The sequence below is a fragment of the Pristis pectinata genome, chromosome 21, assembly GCF_009764475.1.
Source record: "Pristis pectinata isolate sPriPec2 chromosome 21, sPriPec2.1.pri, whole genome shotgun sequence".
NCBI classification, from domain to species: Eukaryota; Metazoa; Chordata; class Chondrichthyes; order Rhinopristiformes; family Pristidae; genus Pristis; species Pristis pectinata.
Genome location: NC_067425.1, coordinates 20,286,105 through 20,311,910, shown reverse-complemented (window position 1 = coordinate 20,311,910; position 25,806 = coordinate 20,286,105). Strand labels below are relative to the sequence as shown.

The following is a 25,806-nucleotide window of genomic DNA, read 5'->3' as shown; positions in this document are numbered from 1 at the left end:
GGCATATGGGTCAAACACAGGCAACCGGGAGTAGCTCAAGTAGGTAGCTTGGTTGGCATGGATGGGTTGGATTGAAGGGCCTGTTTCTGTGCTGTATAACTCTGTGACTCAATGACAGCTGTGCCATGCAGTTTCAAAACTGGTCACTGGTTCTAGGTATCAATATCTTCACCTGAAGCAGTTTGTTAGCTAATACTATTTCCTTTTAGGTACTTTAAATATTGTAATGTGCTATGAATGCAGGTTATGCTTTTAGGGTATACTTATATTTATTTGGAGTCTATTAGATACAAAGGATGAGCGCCAAGTTTATCGGCATTTTTTGGAAGTCCATGCCTGTATCCCTTGTGGATAACATGGACTTAGTGTACAATACAATGTGTGCCACTTCCATCGATTTGCATAAGTTAGATGGATACCCTTCATATGATCATCTTCACCTCCAAATATTTCTTTATTTACACCTGACATGTGATTATCCACCAAAATCTATTTGGAATGTAATGTTGTCCAACTTACCTGTCAGCATTCCCACTGAGTATCAGACTCTTGGGTGACTGCTCTGCATTTAATTCTTGTGTTTTCCATTTCTTTATATTGGACAAGAGCTGCAAAGATTGTGACTGCTGATTAGCTCCAATATTTTTGCTGCCAGATGAGGAAATATGGAGGACTTGAGCGGGAGACAAATGAAGGAGACAAAGCAGAGTAAATAACTAAACTTAAGATAGGTAGTCAGCGGGACCAGATGAGATGCATCCTAGTATTTTGAGGGAAAACACAGGATGAAAATCACCAAGGCACAACCATGATCTTCCAGTTTCTTTGGATATAGGGCTGCTGCCAGAGGACTGGAGAGTGTTATTCCCTAGTTCAAACAAGGGGACTAAGCCAGCAACTCTAGGCCAGTCAATTTAACCTTGGCAGTAGGAAAGCTTTTAGAAATATTGATCCTGGAGAAGATTAACAATAACCTGGACAGGAATAGATTAATCAAGGCAATCCAGCAGGGATCTGTTTTGGAGCAAATCATATTAAACTAATTTGAAAGAGTTAATGAGGGTAATGCGGTTCATGTGGTATGATAGCATGAATACAAACTTGGCCAAGTAAAATACAACAGAGGGTCATGGTGAATGGTTGTTTTTTTGGACTGTGGGAAGAAGAATAGTAGCATTCCCCAGGACCAGTGTTGGGGTCTTTGCTTTTTTTCCTATGTCATGACCTGGACTGGGGAATGCAGGCCACGGTTTACGAACTGGGAACTATGAGAGGATAGTGATGAATTGCAGCAGGATATAACAGCCCTGGTGAAAAAGGTGGAACACGACAGATAAAGTTTAATGCAAAGAAATATGAGATGATGAATTTTGATAGGAAGAATGAGAAACAGCAATAAGAATAAGGATATTGTGCTAAAAGGGGTTCAAGAGCAAAAGGACCTAGGGGTATGGGTGCAACAAATCATTGAAAGTGGCAGCACTGGCTGAGAAAGCAGTTAATAGCAATTTTGGGTTTTTATCAAATGAGGCGTGGAGTATAAAGCAGGGATTGGTGTTGAACCTTTATAAAAACACTCACTCCCAACTGGAATGTTCTGCTCAATTCTGGTCACTGTATTATGGGAAAAACTGAAAACAGGTTGAGTGAACTCAGCCTTTTCTCCTTGAGCGACGGAGGATGAGAGGTGACCTATAGAGGTGTACAAGATGATGAGAGGCATTGATCATGCAAGTCGAGGCTTTTTCCCCAGGGCTGAAATGGTTGCCACCAGAGGACACGGTTTAGGTGCTGGGGAGTAGGTACAGAGGAGATGTCAGGGGTAAGTTTTTACTCAGAGAGTGGTGAGTGCGTGGAATGGGCTGCCAGCAACGCAGTGGAGGGCGGATACAATAGGGTCTTTTAAGAGATGTTTGGATAGGTTACATGGAGCTTAGAAAATTAGAGGGCTATGGGTAAGCCTAGTAATTTCTAAGGTAGGGACATGTTCAGCACAACTTTGTGGGCCGAAGGGCCTGTATTGTGCTGTAGGTTTTCTATGTTCTATATGAAGGTATTCGAGAGGGCCTAGAAAAGATTCATGACAATGGTACCTTGGATGAAGGACTACAGATTTAAGGATAGACTAGAGAGCCTGGGACTGCTGTTATCAAAGAAGAAAAGGCTGAGGAAAAATTTGATATAAGTATATAAAATGATTGGGAATCTGCACAAAGCAGATCAAGGCAAGTTGTTGCCTTTGGAGGGAGGGACTCAAAGACTAGAGGTCACTGGTATGAAACAGGGAGGAAGAGGATTAAGAGGACCATGAGGAAAAACATTTCTACACTGCCTGTGGTTGGAACCTTGAATGCACTCCCTGGATATGTGGTGGAGAGCAGGTTTCGTTGGATACACAAGAAAACTTTACAAGATTGCAGGGAAAGGCAGTTGGTGGATCATAGTGTTGCTCTGGTAGAGAGCCAGCACAGGCATGAGGGCTGGATGGCCTCCACCTGAGCGGTAATCATTTTATGATTCTATGTCATTTTGCACCTCACATTACCCACAAGCCACATGTAGAATGTCATGTAGTTGTGATATCTCATTGCCTGAAAGCAAATAGGCACAATGCAGCTAGCTGAGTGGTTATTAAGGGACCACTGTTGGAGTTTCAAATCTTGTAAATGCCAACTTCACAGCAGCTTCAGTCAATTTTGGAAAGCAGCTTACAAACCCAGCCTCTTGGTTATTTCGCCAGATCAATGAATTCAAGTTTTATCTTCCTCCTATTAAAAATACAAATCAAATTTCTTCCACGCTGTGACTGAAGAGAGCACACAATTTAAAAACTGTTATAAATTCATGAATATAATCTGTAGTTTGAGATTTCTTTGAAGGAGTACATTGTATTCTTCCATTATTGATCTAAATTACAATTTGATGGCACCCTCAAAAAGCTATTTTCAAATTCTGAGCACATTTTCTAATATCATTTGCAACATCAAACACAGAGTCTCAGAACCCTTTCTCCAGAAGCTAATTTCTTGTTCAATTACAAACCCTTTGTTAACTATTCTACAAGCTGCAAAATAATTCTGGTCTTACTTTTAGTTCAATAAAATGTAATTATTTCTGCTGATACCACAAAATCCCATTGTCCTGTAGATTTGTAAGAAAATAGCCCAGTTAAATGAATAAAATTTCTATTTAACATATCCAAATCATCAATTAAACTTTCACTTATTATTATCTAGACATCACCTTTTTGTTGGGCTTTATCATCCACACAAGCAGTAGTCCTAATCCCATGTGCCTATCCTATTCATATCCCTTTGACTCCCTTGCTTTCAACAACCTCCCAATCAATTCTTAAATGCTATCCTTGGCTCTTCTTCAGCCATGTAGTGTAGCCCACAGCTTCACAATCTTGTACAAAATTCTTCTTCCACTTCACTGGTTTAATACGGCTTGCAAATAAGAAAACCATTCCCTCCAGCCCCATTTCCAAATTCATGATGCATGCAGTCAATTAAACCCTGCAGGACACCACTATGAACTGCGAGCCTCACTGAGAAACTACTCTTAATCACTTCCTCCCTTCTAATCGATGCTCACTCCTATTAGTTATTTTCTGTCTAATTTCATATTGCTTCACCTTTTCAATAGTCAATGCAATACCTTGTCAAAGTCCTTTTCAACACTAATGTACACTATACGCATTGCATTTCCCCATCTCCATACCAATTAGTGACCTTCTCAAAATATATATTATTAAATATAATTAACCCTTACATCAGATCTACAACTTTCAACAATGTTCTGTTTAACTGAATGTTTAAGTAATTTTATTTTATAGATTCCAAATTATCTTCATTACAGATGTTAAGCGAATTAATCCTTTAATTCACAGGATTGGCTTGGCTTCAACTTTTAAAAATGGGTATTCCATTGGTTACTTATCCAAATCTAAACCTAAGAGATCTGAATTATAATTACTGCTATTTCTTTCCATGTTTTCCACAGGAAGTTCCGAAACTAAACTAGCTAACCAACTTCTCCAAAATATCTCCCATTTCACTTTTAACTAATTCAGACATCATCTCCCAATACCCCCCATTCCACCCCAAACACACGCTCGCACACACACACACACACACACACACACACCCCCAACACCCCCACACCCCAACCATAAAATTAATTTTAGAAACAACACTGGATAAAACAGTTAACTATTCCCACTATTTTTTGTTTTATCCTCTGCTAACTAACTAGCCTCCTCTTTCAGCAATCGTACTCACATACAACAATTCTCTTTCTACTGCTATACTTGTAGAATACCTTTTATTCCTAGAGATCCTCCAATTAAGTTCCCTGTCCAAGATGAAACAATGGTGACAAAATGATGCAAATGCTTCCATATAATGAAAATAACTACTGTATACTACTTCCATTAGAACTCTGCAAGATATTTTATCACTTTTTCAAAATCTCTGCCTCATGACACTGAGAAATAGATGAAGCAAAAGCTTTTTTGTTGCATTCTAATTTTATTATTAGAGTATTATAAGCAACAGAATCTTAATTACTATTACTATAATTAAATTGTAACCATTTTATATTGCAGTGCAGTGGTTTGTTCTCCAGTTGTTGATAGTGCACCATGATAAACTGGATCAAAGCCAGCCTGTATTTCGATCATTCACCACAGATTATAATTGCCTGACTATGATGAATCTGACTCTCTGATCCAATGTATTCTACTGCCAAGATTTTATATAACACAATTGCCACTACTCCACTTATTGATACAGAACAACCTGCAGCTTCTTATCTTGCTCTTTTTTTTCAAATAAATGAATGACTGACAACTGCCAAATATAAATATAAAATGGGATGAAATGTCACATCTGTCCTTTATTTGATACACAGGTAACTTGAAGCAATCACACAGAGATGCAGAGACTGATTGTTTGTGGCTACTCTATAAATCAATCCATCAGTACTCACTAAAAATGCATTTACAAAGTGTTAGTTGAGAAAAATGACAGGGTAGATTTGGGAAGGTCTTTCCTCTAGCCGGAGAATCTAAAATTAGGAGACATAGTCTCAGAATAAGGAATCAGTCATTGAGCACTGAGGTAAAGAGAAATTTCCATTTGTAAATTCTTGGAATCTTTTACCTCCAAAGCCTGTGAATGCTCTGACATCAAGTATATCCAAAATCAAGATTAAAAGATTTCTGGGCACTAAATGAAAGTGGACAAGGCCAAGGATCAACCATGGTCTTGTTTAATGAAAGAGTACTCAAGGGATCTTGTTGGCTTATTCCTATTTTTATTTATGTTAATTTTTATGAACTTTTTAAATTTTCCAATCAAAATAACCATATGCATCAATGGAGGTGGCATGACTAATGCTAAATATATCATTATTTTGTAAAACAGAGGGAAACTTATCCTTGTCACAAATATAATCTTCCACTTATCATTTAGTCATATTAATTTCATGCAGATGCTTGATTCGAACCAAACACGAAACAATACAGATATTACTGGAGGATAAAACAAGTTAATGATCAAACACTTATAAGTATTATGCCATCAAAAATTAAAGTAAATCCATAGTTAGCAGGAGTTTTAGTTTAGTTTGAAATGCTGAATAATTTCCAACATAAATCAGTGATGGAGGAAGGCTATTGTGCCATCTGCTGGAGGAAAACAAAATTCAACTCTAGAACCATCGGTCAGCTGTAAGTTAGTACTTTTTTTAATTGTTTTCCTGGATCTTCAACTCCAAATGAGTTCCTGGAGACAGTCACATGATCATCCTGCCTCCAAAGACCCTGCCCCCTTAGCTCTTGCTAATTGCTGTCCAACATAACCATTCATCAAAGAGCAATGCCAACACAAGCTAATTGGCAGAGATATCCGACCCTCATCACCTGCTGATTAACCCTGTCATCAAAATCCTTTTATCCTACTCTCTCCAATATTTCTACAGTAGAACAACTAAAAAAGAAACCATAAAAACAACTTTTTAATGCCTTCATAATTTTGCTCCCTTGTTGCAGGAGAAAATCACCTAAAGATTAATCTTCATTCCTGGAAAACTCCATGACAATCCTGATATACTGGTAACCCTTGCATGCGCGCGCGCGCACACACCACACGCGCACACACCACACACACACGTGCATGCACTCAGAAAAGATCTCATTTTGGTTATGTAGTATTCAGCAAGTTCTGGAAATATTCTGTTCTGAATAGAGCCTCAAAAACGTCCAAGCTGTCTCTTAAAAAATAATAGCAGCTGAGCAGACCATTTGCCAAATTCTTCATTGCAGAACTGTAGTAGTGGCCTCCAATGCATCAGAAACCAGGCATTTATTGTAATCATACAAACAAATAGCCATTATAGGCAAATTGCATATTGCTTCTGAAGATATTGTTAAAAATCAAATGAAAATATGGTGATACCCAGCAAATGCTATTGAAAATCTACAGAATTTTGTATCTAAATCTCTGTGGGATACAGTAATCCTGAATTATATTTGTAAAAATAAACTAATATTTCCAAAATGCCATTAATTAAAGGAGGAACATTTACATCATGAGTGAATTTAGCAATTTCACTAAATTAAAGCATCCTAAGGCTAACATTTATACATGGCTTACATTGAATATTGCTACAATACAACCTTAAATTTAAACTCACATTGTTTATAATGAATTACAGAAGAAACTTTTTAACAATAAGAGCAATAATTATTTTGGATAGAATTACATATAAGAGCTGGTCATGTTTTAGAGATTATTGTTTTATTCTATTTGTTTTTTTGAACAGCATTCAGGATTGAAATTGTCTCAATTTAATCATATTCCATTGGCCCACAGATTCCATGGGGATTTCCATTTCCGAAATAACTTTAACAGGAGGCCAACAGATCCCCAGGGAAAGGGGTAAACAGCCATTGTAAACCTCAACAGCCACGTTTCCATGACTGTAGTTTTTCCGCTGAAGTCAAAATGAGATACTGTAAAAACCTGCACATAACTTCAGAACCTTGCAATCACATTATTTAGGTGGAATTATGCTGTATATTGGAATCACCTCCAAGGTATTGAGAACTAATGTAATCATACACAAAATTACTTTTCACTCTCTCCATAAAAATATATAGAAAAAAAGTTATGTGGCCCCATGACAATTTTAGACAGCAAGACAAAAGCTCATAAAAGTCTGCATCATTATTGTTCAAATTATTTTCGAAAGGTAATGGCTCATTATGCTGTGAATAGTAGCTAATGAAAGCTTTGATGAGTGATTAGCATTCTGCTTGTTTTCAGAGGTTCAGCAAAGACTGTTGCAAAATGCCATTAGTTAATTCTTCTTTTCCCTTCAAATCACATTCAGCAATTCAACCTTACCTTGCCCCCATGATATTCAGAATAATTTGATGCTTAACCACATCTGCTCACCTGCACATGATTAAGGCATATTACACATATGGAAAACCAAGGCACTTTAACATCACTATTGATTCTGCAAATTTCTAACATCCACCTATTTACAATATTACTAAAACAGCCACGTATTAGCCAATATGATCAAAAGTTCTATTGAAGGGCCTTCAACCTGAAATGTTAACTCTTCCTCTTTCCACCAATACTACCTGACCTGCTGAGTGTTGCCAGCATTTTCTGTTTTTATTTCAGATTTCCAGCATCAATAGTTTTTTTTTATTTTCATTGCAGAAACAGACTTTGAGAATCAAAGATAAATTTCACAGTCAGAGTAAAATAATGGAACATTATTTCATGATCAATGTCTCTAATTGGCACCATTTTTACTCTCTTGCTCGGACAGTCTAAGTGATACAACCATTCTGAAGTGAATATTTACTTCATGACCACTTTGAAGCAGCACACTCTGGACTAAACAAAGGGCATGAGGAATCTGAGAGATCAGGCTACTTACTGCTTTTATTGCTTCTATTATTAACACAAATGAAAGGAACAATACTCAACATGTCTTATTTTCACTAAAGTTATTAGGAGCTAGATAACATCTGATTTTTGTAGACTAATATCATTACTAGGTAATGGAAAATCTTATTGCAGCTGAACCATGATGTTTATCTCTTCATTTCATTGTACTGATTAATAGTATCCTTTTCTATGTTTGACAGAACTTCCATTAAAATGGCTCCACATTGCCCTTTGTTGTTGACATTACGAACATGAATCAATATCTGAATGGCTTGCATGTAATTATGTAGCAACAATAGAACTAACTCATAGGAGAAGCCTGGACTACTTATTTGAAAGCTGTCCAATTTAGTATACAGCATCACTATTTTCCTATCACTCTGCAAGTTCATCCTCTTCAAGTACACAGACATCTGTTTAAGGAAATTTCTTACAGAAAACCTGCTACCACCTTTTTGTGTCAAACCCTTTTTTATAAAACTGTCTCTGTATGTTTTTTAACTCTCTCTGACCTTCTCTGTCACATTTGTGACTATATACCCAACAGACCTGCTCTTGCATTGCTCAGAACTGTACCATTCAGATTATATACCTCTCCATGTTTTAGGAATAGCATGGTGATGCATTTAATCTAAATTGTGTGATTAGGTATAATTATAACACTCACATAGAAACAGAGCCCAGAAGAAACCCATTCATCCACCACTGATGGATCTTTGAAAGAGTTATCATATTTAGTCCCACAAGGCGTTATCACATTTTACCCATAAGGAGGTAAGCTCTTCATTCTCAAGCATCCGTCCAACTCCTCTTCTGGAATTTTTTTTTATCATTATCTTTTAAATTATTATTAGGTGAAGACCAACAGCCCAAGAGTAAAATAACTTCTCTTCACCTTTCCTCCACAACTTCTGCAATGATTTTAACTTTACGATCCCTTGCTGCTGGCCCATGCCAAAGCAAACTCTTACCATCACCTTGAAGATCTCCATAATTTTGTGTGCCAAAGTGAGCTGTCTAACATTCCAGTCTCTTCTCATGACAGAAGTACATCATCCCTGGCAACGAACTGGCAAATACCTTCTGAACCTTTTTAAGCCATAGTATTATAAAGTGTTTTCCACGTTTTTGTCCATTTCACTAAGCACAGTATCTTACTACGTTGTCAAGTTTAATAACAACCCGCAAACTTTAAAACCATACTTCCTGAGTCAGGTTTGGGCATTTTCTATTTGACAAATAGAACAATGTCCAAAATATTGATGCCTGGAGTACCCCACTGCTCATTACTCTCCAATCAAATAAGCATCTATTGAGTATTAATTGTCCCTCCCATCCTTTTGCCAGACAGGCAGCTTTAAACCAGGTCTGCTTCTATTTTATATTTGTCTATTATATGATATTTGGTGAAATGCTTTCTGAATGGCCACAAGTTACCGATCTACAGCATCACTATCATTAATCCGCCCTGTTACTTCTTCAAAAGAATGTCAGGTCAGATAGATAAATCCATGCTGACTTAAAGGTCTCATTCCCCACTTTTTCAAATGTCAATTAATACTCTACCATGATACATGACAAGCCTAACAAATAGTTGTACCATTTTCAGATTTTATAATCAAAAGAACCTAAACTCTTCTCTATAACTTAGCTCCACCTCTGATCTTTGTCACTATAATTTTTCAAGCTGTTGCAGACCCACCATTTCTTCCGGCCTCCCTTGATGTACATTTTCTATTTATAAGCACTAGGCATAGTTAATAGCCCCTCTCAAGCTGTAACAGTTTTACTAATAGTAAAAAAAATGCAGTAGCGTATATAGAAAAGCAGATTTATAGCCCCAATACTAACATTTATTATTCCAGATGCAGAAGTTTATCTCAATAAATTAAGGAAATATTTACTTATGTATCATCTTCACAACACAAGAGTTTTGCAAATTCTCTCCATTGCTTCAAAAATAGAAACAAAAAAAAAGACTGGATTAATTCAGGTTTAGTTTCAAAGGCACTGAACTCTGATTAACCTAAATAAAATAGCAAAATATTAGTATGGGTGGTGTATAGGAAAAGATTCCTATAAGGTCGGAGAAAACTTCTCCATTGAGGAGGCCGCATCCCTTTGAAAGCCAATTAGAAATCAACATGTTACATCAATCTCTCTCACTACAATATTAAATGTTGAACCTAGCTTTAAAATCATAACTTTGTTATGAGTCATTACAGCCTAATCATATTTTTCTCATAGATATAAACAGAATATTTCAGAATTTGGGCCTGTGTTGATCTCAGTTATCTGGTCAACATCACACAGTCGAACTGCAAATTTTGGTTGACAATGCAGTTAATAAAGCACTTTGAAATTTTGAGTAAAGGTTCACCATAATAAACTAACTACCTCAGAAAGATGCCGAATCATTTCAGAGTTAAGTAACTGATCTAATTTATCCAATAAAATCCTGGAGTCCACATCCCCAAGTAGACATAGATGAAAGAATGTTTGAGTGAATTTATCAGTTATTGTGATAATGTAATTAGCAAGTATTTATGACAAAAATATGTACTACTAAAGATGAATGAAGAATGTTGATATGATATGTAAAGTTATAGTTAATTTGGTCATAGCTTTCAATGCACCAGTTTAATACCTGTCAATCATACCAGTCACTTTTTGAAAAAGCAAATCTAAACTGAAATTCACGAATTGAAAGCCAGTGGATGGATACTGATGTTACCACTCTGATTTACAAGCCACATTGATGCAGACTGACTGAACACTTAGGAGCTATTTGAACTGCCAGATCACTTCTGTAAAAGCTGCCAGTAGTGGACATCATTTTGACCAAAGCTCATTATAATCAAAGTTCTGTGCACATCAAGAACCAAAGAGGCGTTTCTCATCGACAAAAACAAAGATTTCTATATTCTGCACAAACATGACCACTTCACACAGTGCATCCCAAACTCAAACCTAACTATATCCAATGTCCCTTTATAGATTGAAAAAAATACCCATCCCTTAAACAAATCTTACATTCTGAACTCATCCCTGAGACCTCAATCTCAGTATAAGGTGTTCATGAGTTTGTTGTGAAATCCCAGTCTTTTCCAAATTTGCAAATTCTTCTCCCCAAAGTAACCTTCTCATGGCTTTTCCCTATCTTGTGTACCTATTTACACACCTATATATCTTTTAGTTATTTCAAAGTGATGAGAGTGATGCATCCTCCACTGATCGTCACCGCTTCCCATTTTGCCTTTGCACTGGCCTCCCCTGCTATCCCTCAGTATTTGTTTTGAACTGTTCATCACCCACTTTTGATGATGGATCATCAGCTTGAAAAATCAGCTCATTTTCTGTCCTACCCACTGGTTGTTTCCAGTACTTTGTTTCAATTTTAGATTTAAAGCAACCACTATATTTCACTTTTGTCGGGGGATCAGATTATTTCCTTCGATTTCCTTTTGTTTTATTCAATATTAAAAAGATCATTTGATTTCTAGTTTCCTTTTCTGCTGACTTGTCCACACCCAAAACCCATGGACCCCTTTTCCTTCATGAACCTTCCATGTATTTCCAATGTTTTGTTTATGTATTTTTTAGCATTTATATTTCTCACCTATTTATCTGATGTACTCGTTTCCTTTCCCGAAAAGCTTAAAATGCATTGTCAAAAGTTTAACTGCCATTTCAAAGAGCACCAAATATTTAATGGAGAAAACAATCACAGTGTTAAATTACAATCAAAAGCTCATTTGATAGATAAAGGAAATTAGTACTTAAGAAGAATCTATTTATGGGGATTAAATTTCAGGATTTTCTTTGTTTATCCAATGTAGAAAAAATATGCTGCCTTGATTGCTACATACCAAGCGAAGAGATTGATAGCAGAGAGTGGTGACCGAGCTCCAGATAATTATAGGTATGTAGCAGCATTACAGGGGAAAGAGACAGGGTGTAGGCAGATACAAGGAAGTAATGGAAATAGAATATTGTGAGGACCTGGAATAAGAGATGTGCAGAGACCTCAGATTGCAGGAATATGGTGAACTGGGATCAGGCATTTCTGGAGTGTGGTCTCAGGTGTGAGTCAAATAGAGGAACATCTGGGAAGCATGGGGAACATTTATACATGTTGCTGCTAGAGTCAGTGAAAATGTAATCACAATATAAACACACAGGAGGCCAGTTATGAAATATGCAGAGCTATGATTACAAAAAAGCATAAATATCCAACTTGAGCCTGCAACTATACCGACAGTGGGAGGAAGAGCTCTCCAGAGTGGGCCCAATATCAGCTTAACACTCTGGTTAGTCCTAAGAAGAATCAAAAGATATTGGTGAGCCAGTCGGGCATTTGTCCATTTGATCAGATAAACTTTGACTTGTCTTGGTTGTGCTGCTGCTTCACAATTAGTGCACTATGATTGTTTGAGAAAATTCCCTCGCCATGGAACGATAAATAATAAGATAATTTGAGCTATATATAGAACAGCAGGTAACCATTTTTTTTATCTTACGTGGAATAAAAGACTAGTTCCTGCTTCCTTCCACGTAGATTGGAGAAAAGAACCAATATCCTTTCACGTACATAGGCTGTGTACTGGAAATTCCAATAATATATTCTTGGTACAGGACATATTTTACTTAGCTAATTGATATACTTAATTCTCCTCTTTAACATCATCCCAGGAATACTATGCATGAAAAGGGCAAAAAGCTTCTTCCCTCACAGATAATTGAACTACTTAAGCTCTTTGTTTACTGTCAATAAAGATAATGCCCACAATGCTTTAAATGTTTTCAAATCTCTGTGATTTTATTCTGTTCTCTAAATTCTCTTCTCAACAAATATTAATTTGTTTTAAAATTAGGTATTGTCCCGTCCCTTCAATAGGAAACAACGTGAAGACAATTTTCTACCAACATAACTCAGCTCTCATGTAGTGCTGAAAAAATACCATGTTCCTAATGCTTTGGATGGCAAGTTCCAAGTACAAGTTCCTCTGTTCATTATTGGTCAATGATTTCTGCTGAAAGGTACCATTGGCTGTGGGGCTCAAAGCTGGAGATGGGGAGAATCATGCAGGGTTCTTACTCTTTATGATTTGACCGGAGATGTTCAGACACGGGTGTCAAATGAATGCACAATCTCGTCCAGTTGCCATAAATAATCATATCTAGGTGGAAGTGCACACCTGAGGATCACCACTTGGAAGAGATAGAAGGGAATAGATCTCAGATTGGAGTCAATATCTCAAGAAGGGGGGGAAACAGAAAGAAAATGTAGCAGAACGGGAAAATAGAAACAAAATACCATACTCAAGGAGGTAATCTCTTTATTACTTCCAATATCCTGACTCTAAACAAGCCAAGCATGACCTGAAAATGGCCTCTGAGTATATCTCTTGCATCAGAAGCTGAATAATAACAACTTAAGGTGTTTCATTTACATTTAATAGTCTCCACTTTAATAATCTTTTCAGCATAGGAAACAAACATCTGGTCTGTTCCATCATTGCAGCTTTCAACAAAATAAAATTAGGCACAAACACACAACGGATTATAAACAGCACTCAGTTCATGCACAGCAAGGGAGAATGAAAGCCTAATATTCTCCAGCAAGAAGAGGAGAATTTTATTACACTGAGAGGAATGCTGAGAGAAAAACAAAACTGTTATCTCTAATAATCCACAGGTGCAGAAAATCAATTACTAAGGGTGCATGAAGATAAAGCAGAATATAAAACAAAATCACTTATGTGATCTTTGTCCAAAAGACAATGAAGAAAACAGAGCCCTAGCCTTCGTTTCGTATTCCAGCTAGATTTGTCAGACTGTATCTGTGCGTGCAACTAAGAATGTGGCATGAAAAATAAACAAGCATTTGACTTTTGTGTTTTGAAAGAAACTTAAATTCTCGGGTGATGACTCTGATCAACTGACAATACAGCTTCAGTTATTTGTGGCATTAGAAAGACCACACATTGAGCAAAATTCATTTTTCTAAAACTACTGTCAAGAAATTTATCCCACTTGTGCACATATTTTAACCACTGACGCTTGCCAAGTGTACGTCTTGCAGGTAATGGCCTCACAGATTATGCTATTTACGTTCCACCACTTCCAGCTGAAATTGGGGCTTTTAGAGAAACCTATGTCTTTCATTGTCCACTCACAGAATAACTGGGAGCACATCATGCAGATTCAGGAATGAGATCGGCACTACATGTAGTTTCTCCCTGCCTCACTGTCCTATGGCCAGCGGAGTGGAGAATTGATCTGTGGTATTCCCTTTGCTGATTGCTACACACTGCAATCACTGGCCCGTTGATCAGCCCACACCTCACAGTAGCTTGGAGCAAATATGGCACAAGCAACTGTAGCATGTGACACAGTTAATCGTGTGTGGTTGCCCGGACAGAGAAGGTGGTTGCCACTTCCACCTTACCCTGCATTTTCTCTCACCTCCATGTCAACCTTTTCTGCGCCAACTCTTGAAGCACCAACTCATTTCTCAACAGTCAGCTCAGCAGCGACATGAGAGCTACATGTTCTGTATGTAGCGCTGCATGAGAAATACACAGGCCCTGTCTTTGCACACGAGTCTGTGGGATAATAGACGTAGTGCTTTTTAATGTATTTTTTCAAAACTCCACAAATTCATTCATGCGATCTGAATGAGTATTAGTCTTACATGGATTATTTGATATAGATTTCCCCCAAGTGCTCCAATTTCCACCAGCAGTGAAGGAAATGTGCACTGTGTGACCCAAGACAGCATTATCTTTGCAACTAGCAGCAGCAAACATTAGCTACCTCACAATGAATCCTGCATAGAAGTGTTCAGGCCTATTTCCCAATGGGTGCTGTATGATTCAGAAATTACTGCTCGTTTATGCCCAATTTGTGCTTAAGGAATGTGTGTCAATGGATGAAGTGCATATATTTTGCCAGTAAAAGGACTAACTCTATCTGGGCTTATTTCATTGAAAGCTGTAAATGGAATGAAACAAATTTCACATGATTGCTTATTTCAGGATAGAACAAAAAGTGAAAAAGATAAAGCCTGCACAATGCCAAAAGAATTTTAATCAATATACTCAGAAAAAATTCTCATTTTGGATTCCTTGTTTTGTCCCATTTCAGTTTGTTTCCTTCCAGAATACAATTTTCATTAGATCCAAATCTCCATGGATTTTGGATCTAATTTTCATTAGATACACTTTGGATTTCAGTTTCCCAGTGGCTGTAACGCAGTACTGCTGCCACGTTCCTGTGATTAATTCTGAGAGCACATTGCACTTGTATGAGGCCGGTGCACTAACCTCCCATAAGAGCTGGTAGAAGTAGTTTAAGAAGTTTACAATATTTTCATGCAACAATTGCTCAGATTGCTTGCATACTTCCTCTATCGCTATTCTCCTTCCAGGAAACACCTGGTTATGGGTTTTTCTTTAAAAATCCTGGTTCCATATGCTGTGCTTCCATGGGCCGGGGGAAGAGGATTGTAAGTAAATATTTTTACTAGGTAAATTGGACATTCCCCTCCAAGAGCGTGGCCCTGGAATGGTTCCACCTACATTGCCCTGCATTAAAATCAACTCATATACTCCAGACATCATACTTTCTTTGAACCAAAATAAAAGTAACACAATGAAAATGACTTATTCATATTTTGGGAGGAAGCATGAATTGCGTATATGTCTCACAATCCCTCTAATCTATTGCCACAGAATCTAGTCATGTCCAGATAGAGTATGCAATACCAATTTCTTTGGAGACAGTAATGGCATTTTATGGACGAAACTCGAGGGGTGATCAACCTGAACAGTTTGGTCTCTGAATGTTAAGACAGCCACTTTCTTTATTTTTATTCTTCAGCACTTTTTTAAGCTGTCTCAGGAGTTTTGATAGTGACAGTACACCATTGGCTCCAAATGTCACCAAGGTTCTAAAAGGATATACATGTATTAAACTCCAGCATTACAGATTGAGATTGGCACTTCTTCAAAACTGGCAAATATCCAAGTGCGTACATCAAGAATGTACACAAAATACTTAAGTTATTCAGCATGTCAGGCAGCATGTATGGCGAGAGAAACCTGACTTGTTGAAAATCTTCAACATCTTCCATCTTTAATTTGGATTTCCAGCATCTGCCTTTTTTTTGCTTTGTGTTCAGGTGGTATACATTCGCCTAAATGAACTTGCTTCAAGCCAGGCCATGCCTATGCAAGCACCTGTACAAATTCCTTTTAAAGTTTATAATTGTACCACCTCCTCTGGAAGCTCGTTCCAGATAACTACCACCCTTTGTGTGGAAAAACTTACCCCTCATATCTCCTTTAAATTTCTCCTCTCTCATCTTAAACTCATGCCTTTTAGTTCTAGACTCCCCTGCCCTGGGAAAATGGCTCCAACTATCTATTCTACTTATGCCTCTCATAATTTTATAATATATAAACTTACCAGGCTGAATCAAAAACTTTAAAAGGAATTTGTACAGGTACTTGCAGAGGAAAGACTTGGAGGATTCTAGCTGAAAACAATAATCCAACTGCTTTAATCAAGAGTAACCCTTTCAAATTGGGTTTGCCTTTTAATCCATAACATTAAAGCATTCATTTGAAATTGGCTATCAAGTGATTAAGATATGAAATTTTCTTCTAACATATGCTATTTATTTTTTTATTATCATCTTTTTTTCTGCTTTTGTGCAGAATGGTGAAGATTTAGTGCTTAATGAGATGATGGATGTCCTTGCAAGTGAATTTGTTATTTTGACTGCATCGGGTACAATTCACCAATTCACCAAATGTATTTAGTGAATAAGATTAAAATTTGCCAGGCCATTTAAAAATTATTGATGGTACTAAGTATTAATATCTTCATCAAATGCTTCAATGACATATACAAATGAAATGATTCCAATACCCAGTGTCCTCCAAAAAAATTATATGCATGTTATTAAATTCAATAGGTGTTGTGCAGATTGGATCTAGTTTCTGTTACAATATCCTATATCAGTTTTTCCTACTTCAAACTTCTCACCAAAAACAACCAATTTTTGAAGTAGAAATTGAAACACCTGTAAAGCCTGCAATTTTGAGTGTCCATGGGGTTTACAGACTCCATCTCTCCTGCTTCCTGTCAGGTCATTTCCAATTTAAATTAGTAGTTCAAGCGAAATGCACTGTTAGCTGTCACAATCATATAGCATCATTAATGATGCTAACACCCCTAACATCAGCAGTTCAACAGGCACAGTGGAAGAGCATTGCATGAACATTAAATAAACAAACCACAAACTGGATCATTGTTCCTTTCCATTGATAAATGTTTGGTGGTCAATCAACATAACATTAAACCTTTACATTTATTTTAGTTTTTGCTGATGAATCATAGAATGTCAAACGATCATGAATATTCAAAATAAGTGGTGTTATTTTACATAGAAACAAACAGCAAGCTAAAATGGGAATACAATGATTGTTTCTGTTTGCTTATCAGTTCCCAAATTCTGTCCAAGTGTTCAATTTTCTGTCAACAGATAGACTAATTCTTTAGGCAATTTTCAGAATTTAATAAATATTGACAAATTCGTTATCATGAAAACCAACTGCAAATAAGGTTCAGAATCACATTGCTAGTTTGGTTACTGAAATGAAATCAATAATATTTCATAAATACTCTCAAAACTGTCATTTAGAAATATCTTACCCTCCTACAGTCCTGACAGAAGACGGATGTTGATCCCAGAAATCCAAGTAACTCTCCACATAACAAGCACTGAGACTGGCCATTTCCCATCACATTCTTTTTCATGTTTTCTAAACGTTCAACAAGACGACTGGATCAAGAAAATAAGTTAATTAAGTATGAAACAATCACAATTTATCAAAAAAAGCATTTATATTTGAGATTATAAATTAAACTGTGCATTTTTCACATATAGTTGTGTACATGTTTTAAGCTTTTCCACACACTCTTTCTTCCTCAAAATCTGGACCATGCACATCCTTGTAGCCAGAAGGCAGAGTGAACAGTTTGGACTGCACAGCCATTTAAGGCCACCAAATGTTACATGAAAGCAATCAAGTAAAATATACATTGTTAACTAATCAAGGTTGATGATAATACCATTTTTTTAAATCAACATATCACAATTTATAATTGAACTATAATTAATCACAAAACTCCTACTTCTGAAGTGAAAAGTTTTAGAAGTGAGCAGAACAACAAGCCAAAAAGCAACTTGTTAATACTTGTTCTCAGAAACCCAAGGAGAAGTCTTGCTTATCTCTGGAAAGGGGTCAGGACCTGCTTCCAATGAGATAACAACTTTTGTTCTAATTTTATCCATGTTCGGGTGGGGAAAAGATGGCTAAGGTGGGTCTTCTACCACCTTCTCGTAAAGCGGCACATCTGAAAAAACCCGGGCTTTTCAGAGAATTATACCTAATATGGCCTTGATTGAAATTACTGCTTGTTCAAAGCTAGCGTGAATGCACTTGAAAGGCTCCAAAACCTCTGCAGAGATTGTTGAACTAAAGATAACTGTGGATTAGGACAGACTCTGAAAAGCACAGTTAAAGAACACCTTCAATGAGTAGCAGCCTGCTCCAAACCATATTCCTCTCATTTAAAATAGGATTTACATGTATTGGTTTAAGACTCGATCTACCCTCATCTATTTGGCAGATTACACCAATCGGGATTTCAGGGCCTTGGACTCTTCACCTTAGCAGTTGTCAGAACAGTCTCCAAAGCGCAATCAAATGGCAAAAAGGAGATCACATGGTCATTAAAAAATAGTTACCTAACAGAAATTCAGCACTAATTGTCAAGCAAGTAATTGTACTGCTCAGGTTACAACTCCCCTGACTAAGGCAAACCTGTCATTCGAATCAGCAGAACTCACTTGGAACATTGCTGTATTTTATTCAGAATGCATTACATAAAAAGATAACATGGTAAACTTTAGATATGCAGAAATTCAGTGTTGAAATTTTATTTTTAAACATTCTAAACAATCAACATTTGCATTGATATACTCAAGGATGTCGATCATAAAAGCCTAATAAAAGAAAGTCCTGCCTAATTCTCTATGTCATAACAAAGCAGATGACAAAGTCAGAATTTACTATCATAAGTCTGCACAACCTATTAATATTCTATAGCTGTTATTAATTGATAATCAATATTGCTTCGAATTAAATCATGAAATTGTTATTTGTGTCTGGAAGCAGTCCGGTTCATATCAAGAACTCTAGACTTCATTAAAACTAGGTCATTACTCTTTATGAAGCAGTACAAAATCCCTGAAGCAAAATCTTAAAATCTGCAAGGACTCTTTTCACAACCTCCATGAAACAAGCAGAGGAATTAACTTTTTTTGAACCTGGAACATCAAAACTTTGCTAACTAAGCTGTCACTTTAGTATAGTACTGATGAAATACTAAATAGATTTTTGAATGAGAAATTATGAAGAAACTTTCTTCTCAGATGGGCATAAAAGCTGTCTTGGGAATACCCTAGGAGTAGGGGGGAATCGTCCGGTGACCTACCTAACATTTAATCATCAGTTATCAACACCATTCATCTCACTGCTTTTTGTGCTGCTTCACTATACTGGAGATTGCAAACCTCATGTTGTCTTCAATTTCTTCCTGATACATTTACTAATTATGTTTGGAGGCCCTTAAGTGTACATTCTGCCTGAAGCCTTCAGTGTCTGGTAAAGAATTCAAGGATTCGGATCGACCAATAACATGGTTCAAGTCAGAATTGAGTCTAACATGGAGGGCAATGTAGAGGTAACGATATGCTCAAAACACTGGGGCAGGTTTTGCAGTTACCAGCGAGCCAACAATGCTCACCCCTGACTATGGTTACAATAAGTACATGTTGACATTTTGCGTTTCTCCCTGTGGGATCTTGCAGACACCAGTCACAGATTTCTCTGTGGCAAGATTTTGCACACCACGAGATTATGAATTGTTTAAAACTAACCCCATCATAAAGTGCAAAAATGTTTTAAGTCAACAACGTCAAGCCCCCAGATTTAGGTGGAATTATCCAGCAGGCACAGTAGCATAGCGGTTAGCATAACGCTTTACAGAGCCAGCAACCCAGGTTCAATTCTGGTCACTGTCTGTAAGGAGTTTGTATGTTCTCCCCGTGTCTGTGTGGATTTCCTCTGGGTGCTCTGGTTTCCTCCCACATTCCAAAGACGTACAGGTTAGGAAGTTGTGGGCATGTTATGTTGGCGCCGGAAGCATGGCGACACTTGCGGGCTGCCCCCAAAAAAGATGCATTTCACTGTGTGTTTCGATGCAAGTGTGACTAATAAAGATATCTTATCTTAAAACTTAAATCTAAAAACAATAAGTAATTCTCTAACATTCAAAAGCTTAAACTAATAAAAACCCTAAAAATTAAAAACCTAAAACACTATCAAACAACTTTAAACACTTAAACAAAATCTAACAAGAAGCCATGAGAGATTGTTTTAAAGTTACTTGGAAATGCTTATGAGTGCACTTTTAAACAATTAACCTACATGAAAGGCTTTTTAAATTAACAAGCCACAGCAGTCATGTCCTTCCATTATAAAACCAACAAAAAAACACCCTTGTGTCTCCTGAGATCTTGCTCAGAATTATCTGGCAAGTCTGTAAGGTAATTAGCCCATGTCCCACATGAGGAATCTAGGGCCACAGCAAATCAGTTGCCAGATGGCAAATTGCTGAGAACAAGTTCCAGATTTGTATTCACACTGAAATCCCAAAATTGTATCAGTTACATGGGATAATGACAGCAAACGTTATAAGTTTTGCCATCAGCAAAGTACAGTCCACCGTTTTTCTTGACTGTAAAAGGTTGCAAGAAATGGAATCATTACTGAGGTTATCTTAAGGATTTGTGAAGTTGTGTAAACTATACACACTGCAACCATGCTCCTTGAGACGCTGAATGCTGAACCAAGTGGTGGGAACATCAATCAAGCAAACTGCTCTGCTTGAGACAGGTTTATGTTTCTCATGTTCTTTGGCTGCAAGTGTCAAACATTCGATCTTGAACTTAGTTTACTCATGGTAGAAATGGGTCATGTATCACAAAGTACCCATCATCTGCCCTGCACTATACCCATACTCTTGATATGACTAGTCTCATTCAGCTTCTGTTCACTAATATGGAAGTTGGAAATGAACAGGTGACAGGACAGTAATATGTCCACCTATCTGGACTCCCAGATGTAATATTTACTATGCTATCCATATTTATTGTTTCCTCAATAGACAGCACAACAGGTGAAACAAATGACATCCATTCAGTTCAGACACAAGATGAAAGCCTCCTTTACAAATGTTTACTGTAATCCTAGTTGGTGTCAAGCCTGTTTTGAGTTTATGCATTTTTATCCTACAGATAAGGCATTAACATTACATTTATTTGCATGAGTTCCCAGTATTAGTAATCCAGATTAGATTTAAGGTTGCATCCAAAGTTTGTACTGAGAAAATCCACTGAACTGGACAATTATAAAATGATTGCAAATTTTTAAAAAGCACTGTTGCTGACCTAATTGACAGTATTCAGGTGCTTAACCATATGATACAGTTAAGGCCTGAATTTTTAGGATTTAATTTTTGTTTCAGTTCAGAGATGATTTTTCAATTTTAGCATTTGACAAATTTGGGTATTTTTGATTACTAAAAATACTTCTGCAAAACTATCAGCTTAACATGGAAATCTAGAAGTTGCTATCAGTTGCTCAGCCTACCTCTACCTGTTAGCAGCTATCTCCACTGAATCAAGAAAATATTGCTTGAATGGACATGATATTAAGAAATCTAAAAATTAATTCCATTATAAAATATCCTGAAAATTTCAACTTTGCTACAAGAGGTCTATGAAAACATGATGGCATTTTAAACAATAAGTACTATTTAGGAAACTACCTAACTCTCAGAAATTAAGATTGCATTTACTTGGCATGTAATTCCCCCATATAAAAATATCAGAGTTTTACTCTTTTTTAACATTTGCTATTTCAGCTTCTATTTTGATCATATGGATACACTGCAATATTTACCAAGCATCATACGTAATATCTGAAATGTTAATGAATAGCTGTGCTTTTTGCTTCCAAAAGTGTTGTGTGAGAATTCCTCAACGCCTTTGCCTGTTCAGCCAGGTTAATAACATCATGCTGCTAAGGCCAAAAACTCTGTTGGGTCAATGGCTGACAACAGCAGGCACCAGGAAAGAGCAGGCTCTTAGATCTTTAAATCCTTGTGGGGACCTATTAACATGGTCAGCAGTAAGCACTGTTGCTTTGCCACTGACCATAAACTTTGGACCTTTAATTCAAGTCAAGAAATGCCATCACAAATAACTTAATTAGTACTTTGATTCAAATTTACCCTGAATTTTTAACCATTACTTCGTTATTGCATTGTATGTGTTAAAACATATTTAGTCTGCGATCTTACAGTGGTGCAGATTATAGAGCTGCTGCCTCGCAGTTCAATCCAGCCCTCCAGTTCTATCTGTGTGGAGTTTGCATGTTCTCCCTGTGACTGCATGGGTTTTCTCCAGGTGTTCCGGTTTCCTCCCACATCTCAAAGACATGCGAGCTGGTTGTTAACTGGCCACTGTAAATTGCCCGTGGTATGTGTTGGGAATGCAGGGAGAATAAAATGGGTCTAGTGTAAATGGTTGCCTGATAGTTGGCACATACTCAGTGAACCGAAGGGCCTGTCTGCGAGCTGTTTGATTCCTTGAATCCATTGTTTTAATGTTGGTTCTGCACCACTTTTCCACTAGGTGGTGTTATGAATCTGGATTTGAAGACAAGAAATTAATTCTGTCATTCGCTTAGTTGTTGCAAAACTTCACTGTTGTGCTTATCACTTTCACAGCTATCAAAATATTTTGATAGAACATTATGATTTTTGTACCAGTATTTAGCATGTCAGGATCCTGACCTCTATCTGTTCTTTCTCCCCCTCTTCATTTTGATCAATACTATAAAAAAGTCATTTGTGGCAGAATGCAACTTAATGTAGTTGCAGGGAACACATTAAATTATTGCAGGGACGTCATTATCATGAGCCAAGTATGCAAGCAATGCTACGCATGTTAATTATCGATTGTTCATCTCTTTAGCAGGGGTGGGGAGAGCATAAAATGGGATTGACTGATGCCAATTTAAGACAGTCAACACTTCAACAAGAGATCCAATCTAACTGCAGTGGTGCAAACTTGAAAGAAGAAAAACCGTTGCAAAGACAACACAAAGCAGTCATGCCTGAAATATAGCAAGACCTGGATGACATTCCAGGTAGCAGTAGAGATATAGAGGAGCAGATTGGCAGGCAGTGTTTGGAGAGAAGCAAAAATAACAGGGTTGTTATAATGGGAGACTTCAACTTCCCAAATAGAGACTGGAACCTGCTTAGTGCCAAAGGTTTAGAAGGGACAGAATTTGTTAAATGTGTCCAGGGGGGATTCCTGACGCAGTATGTTGACAGGCCGACTAGAGGGAATGCCATGTTAGATCTAGTTTTAGGAAATGAACCGGGACAGGTGAAGGATCTATTTGTGGGTGAGCATTTGGGGGACAGTGACCACTGCTCCATAACCTTTAAAATTGTCATGGACAGGGACAGGTGCAGAGAGGACAAGAGGATTTTTAATTGGGGAAGGGCAAACTATGAGGCTATAAGGAGAGAACTTAGTAGTGTAAATTGGGATGTCCTTTTTGAAGGAAAATGTACCATGGAGATGTGGTCGATGTTCAGGGATCTTATGCAGGATGTTAGGGATAAATATGTCCCGGTGAGGCAGAGTAGGAATGGCAGGGTGAAGGAACCATGGGTGACGAGAGAGGTGGAATGACTTGTTAGGGAGAAGAAGGTAGCGTACATGAGGTATAAGCAGCAAGGTTCAGACAGGGCCCGTGAGGAATATAGGGTAGCGAGGAAGGAACTTAAGAAAGGGCTGAGGAGAGCTAGAAGGGGACATGAAAAGGCGTTGGCTAGTAGGGTTAAGGAAAATCCCAAGTCTTTTTTCAAGTACGTGAAGGGTAGGAGGATGGCTAGGGTAAAGGTAGGTCCGATTAAGGACAAAGGTGGGAAAACTTGCCTGGAGGCGGCGGAAGTGGGAGAAGTTCTCAATGAGTACTTCTCTTCAGTATTCACCAGGGAGAGGGGTCTTGATGACGCGGAAGGGAGTGCTGGTAGGGGTAATGTTTTTGAGGTTGTAGATATCAAGAGAGAGGATGTGTTGAAGTTGTTAAATAATATTAAGACAGATAAATCTCCGGGGCCTGACGGGATTTTCCCCAGGCTGCTTCGAGAGGCTAGGGAGGAGATTGTTGAACCACTGGTAAGGATCTTTGAGTCCTCGTTGTCCACGGGGATGGTGCCGGAGGATTGGAGGGTTGCGAATGTGGTCCCCTTGTTCAAAAAAGGTAATAGGGATAGGCCAGGGAATTATAGACCGGTGAGTCTCACGTTTGTGGTGGGTAAGCTGTTAGAAAGGATTCTAAAGGATAGGATTTATGAACACCTAGAGAATCATGGACTGATTAGGGACAGCCAGCATGGCTTTGTGAAGGGAAGATCTTGCCTCACAAGCCTGATAGAGTTCTTTGAGGAGGTGACCAGGAAGATTGATGAGGGCAGTGCGGTGGATGTGGTTTACCTGGATTTTAGTAAGGCGTTTGATAAGGTTCCTCATGGTAGGCTTCTTCAGAAGGTCAGAGGCCAAGGGATCCAGGGAAGCTTGGCTGTGTGGATTAGGAATTGGCTTGCATGTAGAAAGCAGAGGGTTGTGGTGGAAGGAGTGCCCTCGGATTGGAGGGCAGTGACTAGTGGTGTCCCGCAGGGATCGGTTCTGGGACCTCTACTTTTTGTGATATTTATAGATGACTTAGATGAGGGGGTGGAGGGCTGGGTTAGTAAGTTTGGGGACACTAAGATTGGCAGTGTTGTGGATAGTGTGGAGGGCTGTCGGAGCTTACAGAGGGATATTGATAGGATGCAGAGCTGGGCTGACAAGTGGCAGATGGAGTTCAATCCAGAGAAGTGTGAAGTGGTACACTTTGGAAGGACAAACTCCAGGGCAGAGTACTGGGTAAATGGCAAGGTACTTGGCAGTGTGGAGGAGCAGAGGGATCTGGGGGTTCATATTCACAGTTCACTGAAAGTTGCCTCACAGGTGGAAAGAGCAGTTAAGAAGGCCAATGGGATGTTGGCTTTCATTAGTCGTGGGATTGAGTTTAAGAGCCGCGAGGTGATGATGCAGCTTTACAAAACTCTAGTTAGGCCACACTTAGAGTACTGTCTTCAGTTCTGGTCGCCTCATTATAGGAAGGATGTGGAGGCGTTGGAGAGGGTGCAGAGGAGATTTACCAGGATGCTGCCTAGATTGGAGAGTATTGAATATGAGGAGAGGCTTAAGGTGCTAGGGCTTTATTCACTGGAAAGGAGGAGGATGAGAGGAGACATGACAGAGGTATATAACATATTGAGAGGAATAGATAGGGTAGACAGTCAGCGCCTCCTTCCCAGGGCACCAATGCTCAAGACGAGAGGGCATGGCTTTAAGGTTATGGGTGGGAGGTTCAGGGGAGATGTCAGGGGGAGGTTTTTCACCCAGAGAGTGGTTGGTGCATGGAATGCACTGCCTGGGGTGGTGGTGGAGGCAGATACATTGGACAGGTTCAAGAGCTTGTTGGATAGGCATATGGAAGAATGTGAGATGGAGGGATATGTGGGAGGAAGGGGTTAGGTAGTGTGAGGGTGGTTTGATGGACGG

General features: G+C 38.2%; 1 protein-coding gene across 1 annotated transcript in view; it reads right to left on the bottom strand.

Moving 5' to 3' along the window:
- LOC127581200 (rab effector Noc2-like) overlaps positions 1 to 25,806 on the bottom strand; it is a 157,447-nt gene that overhangs the window by 79,072 nt on the left and 52,569 nt on the right. Inside the window, exon 5 of the mRNA XM_052035314.1 lies at positions 17,697 to 17,826. Coding sequence (XP_051891274.1) covers positions 17,697 to 17,826 — 130 coding nt within the window. The remainder of the gene's footprint in view (positions 1 to 17,696; positions 17,827 to 25,806) is intronic.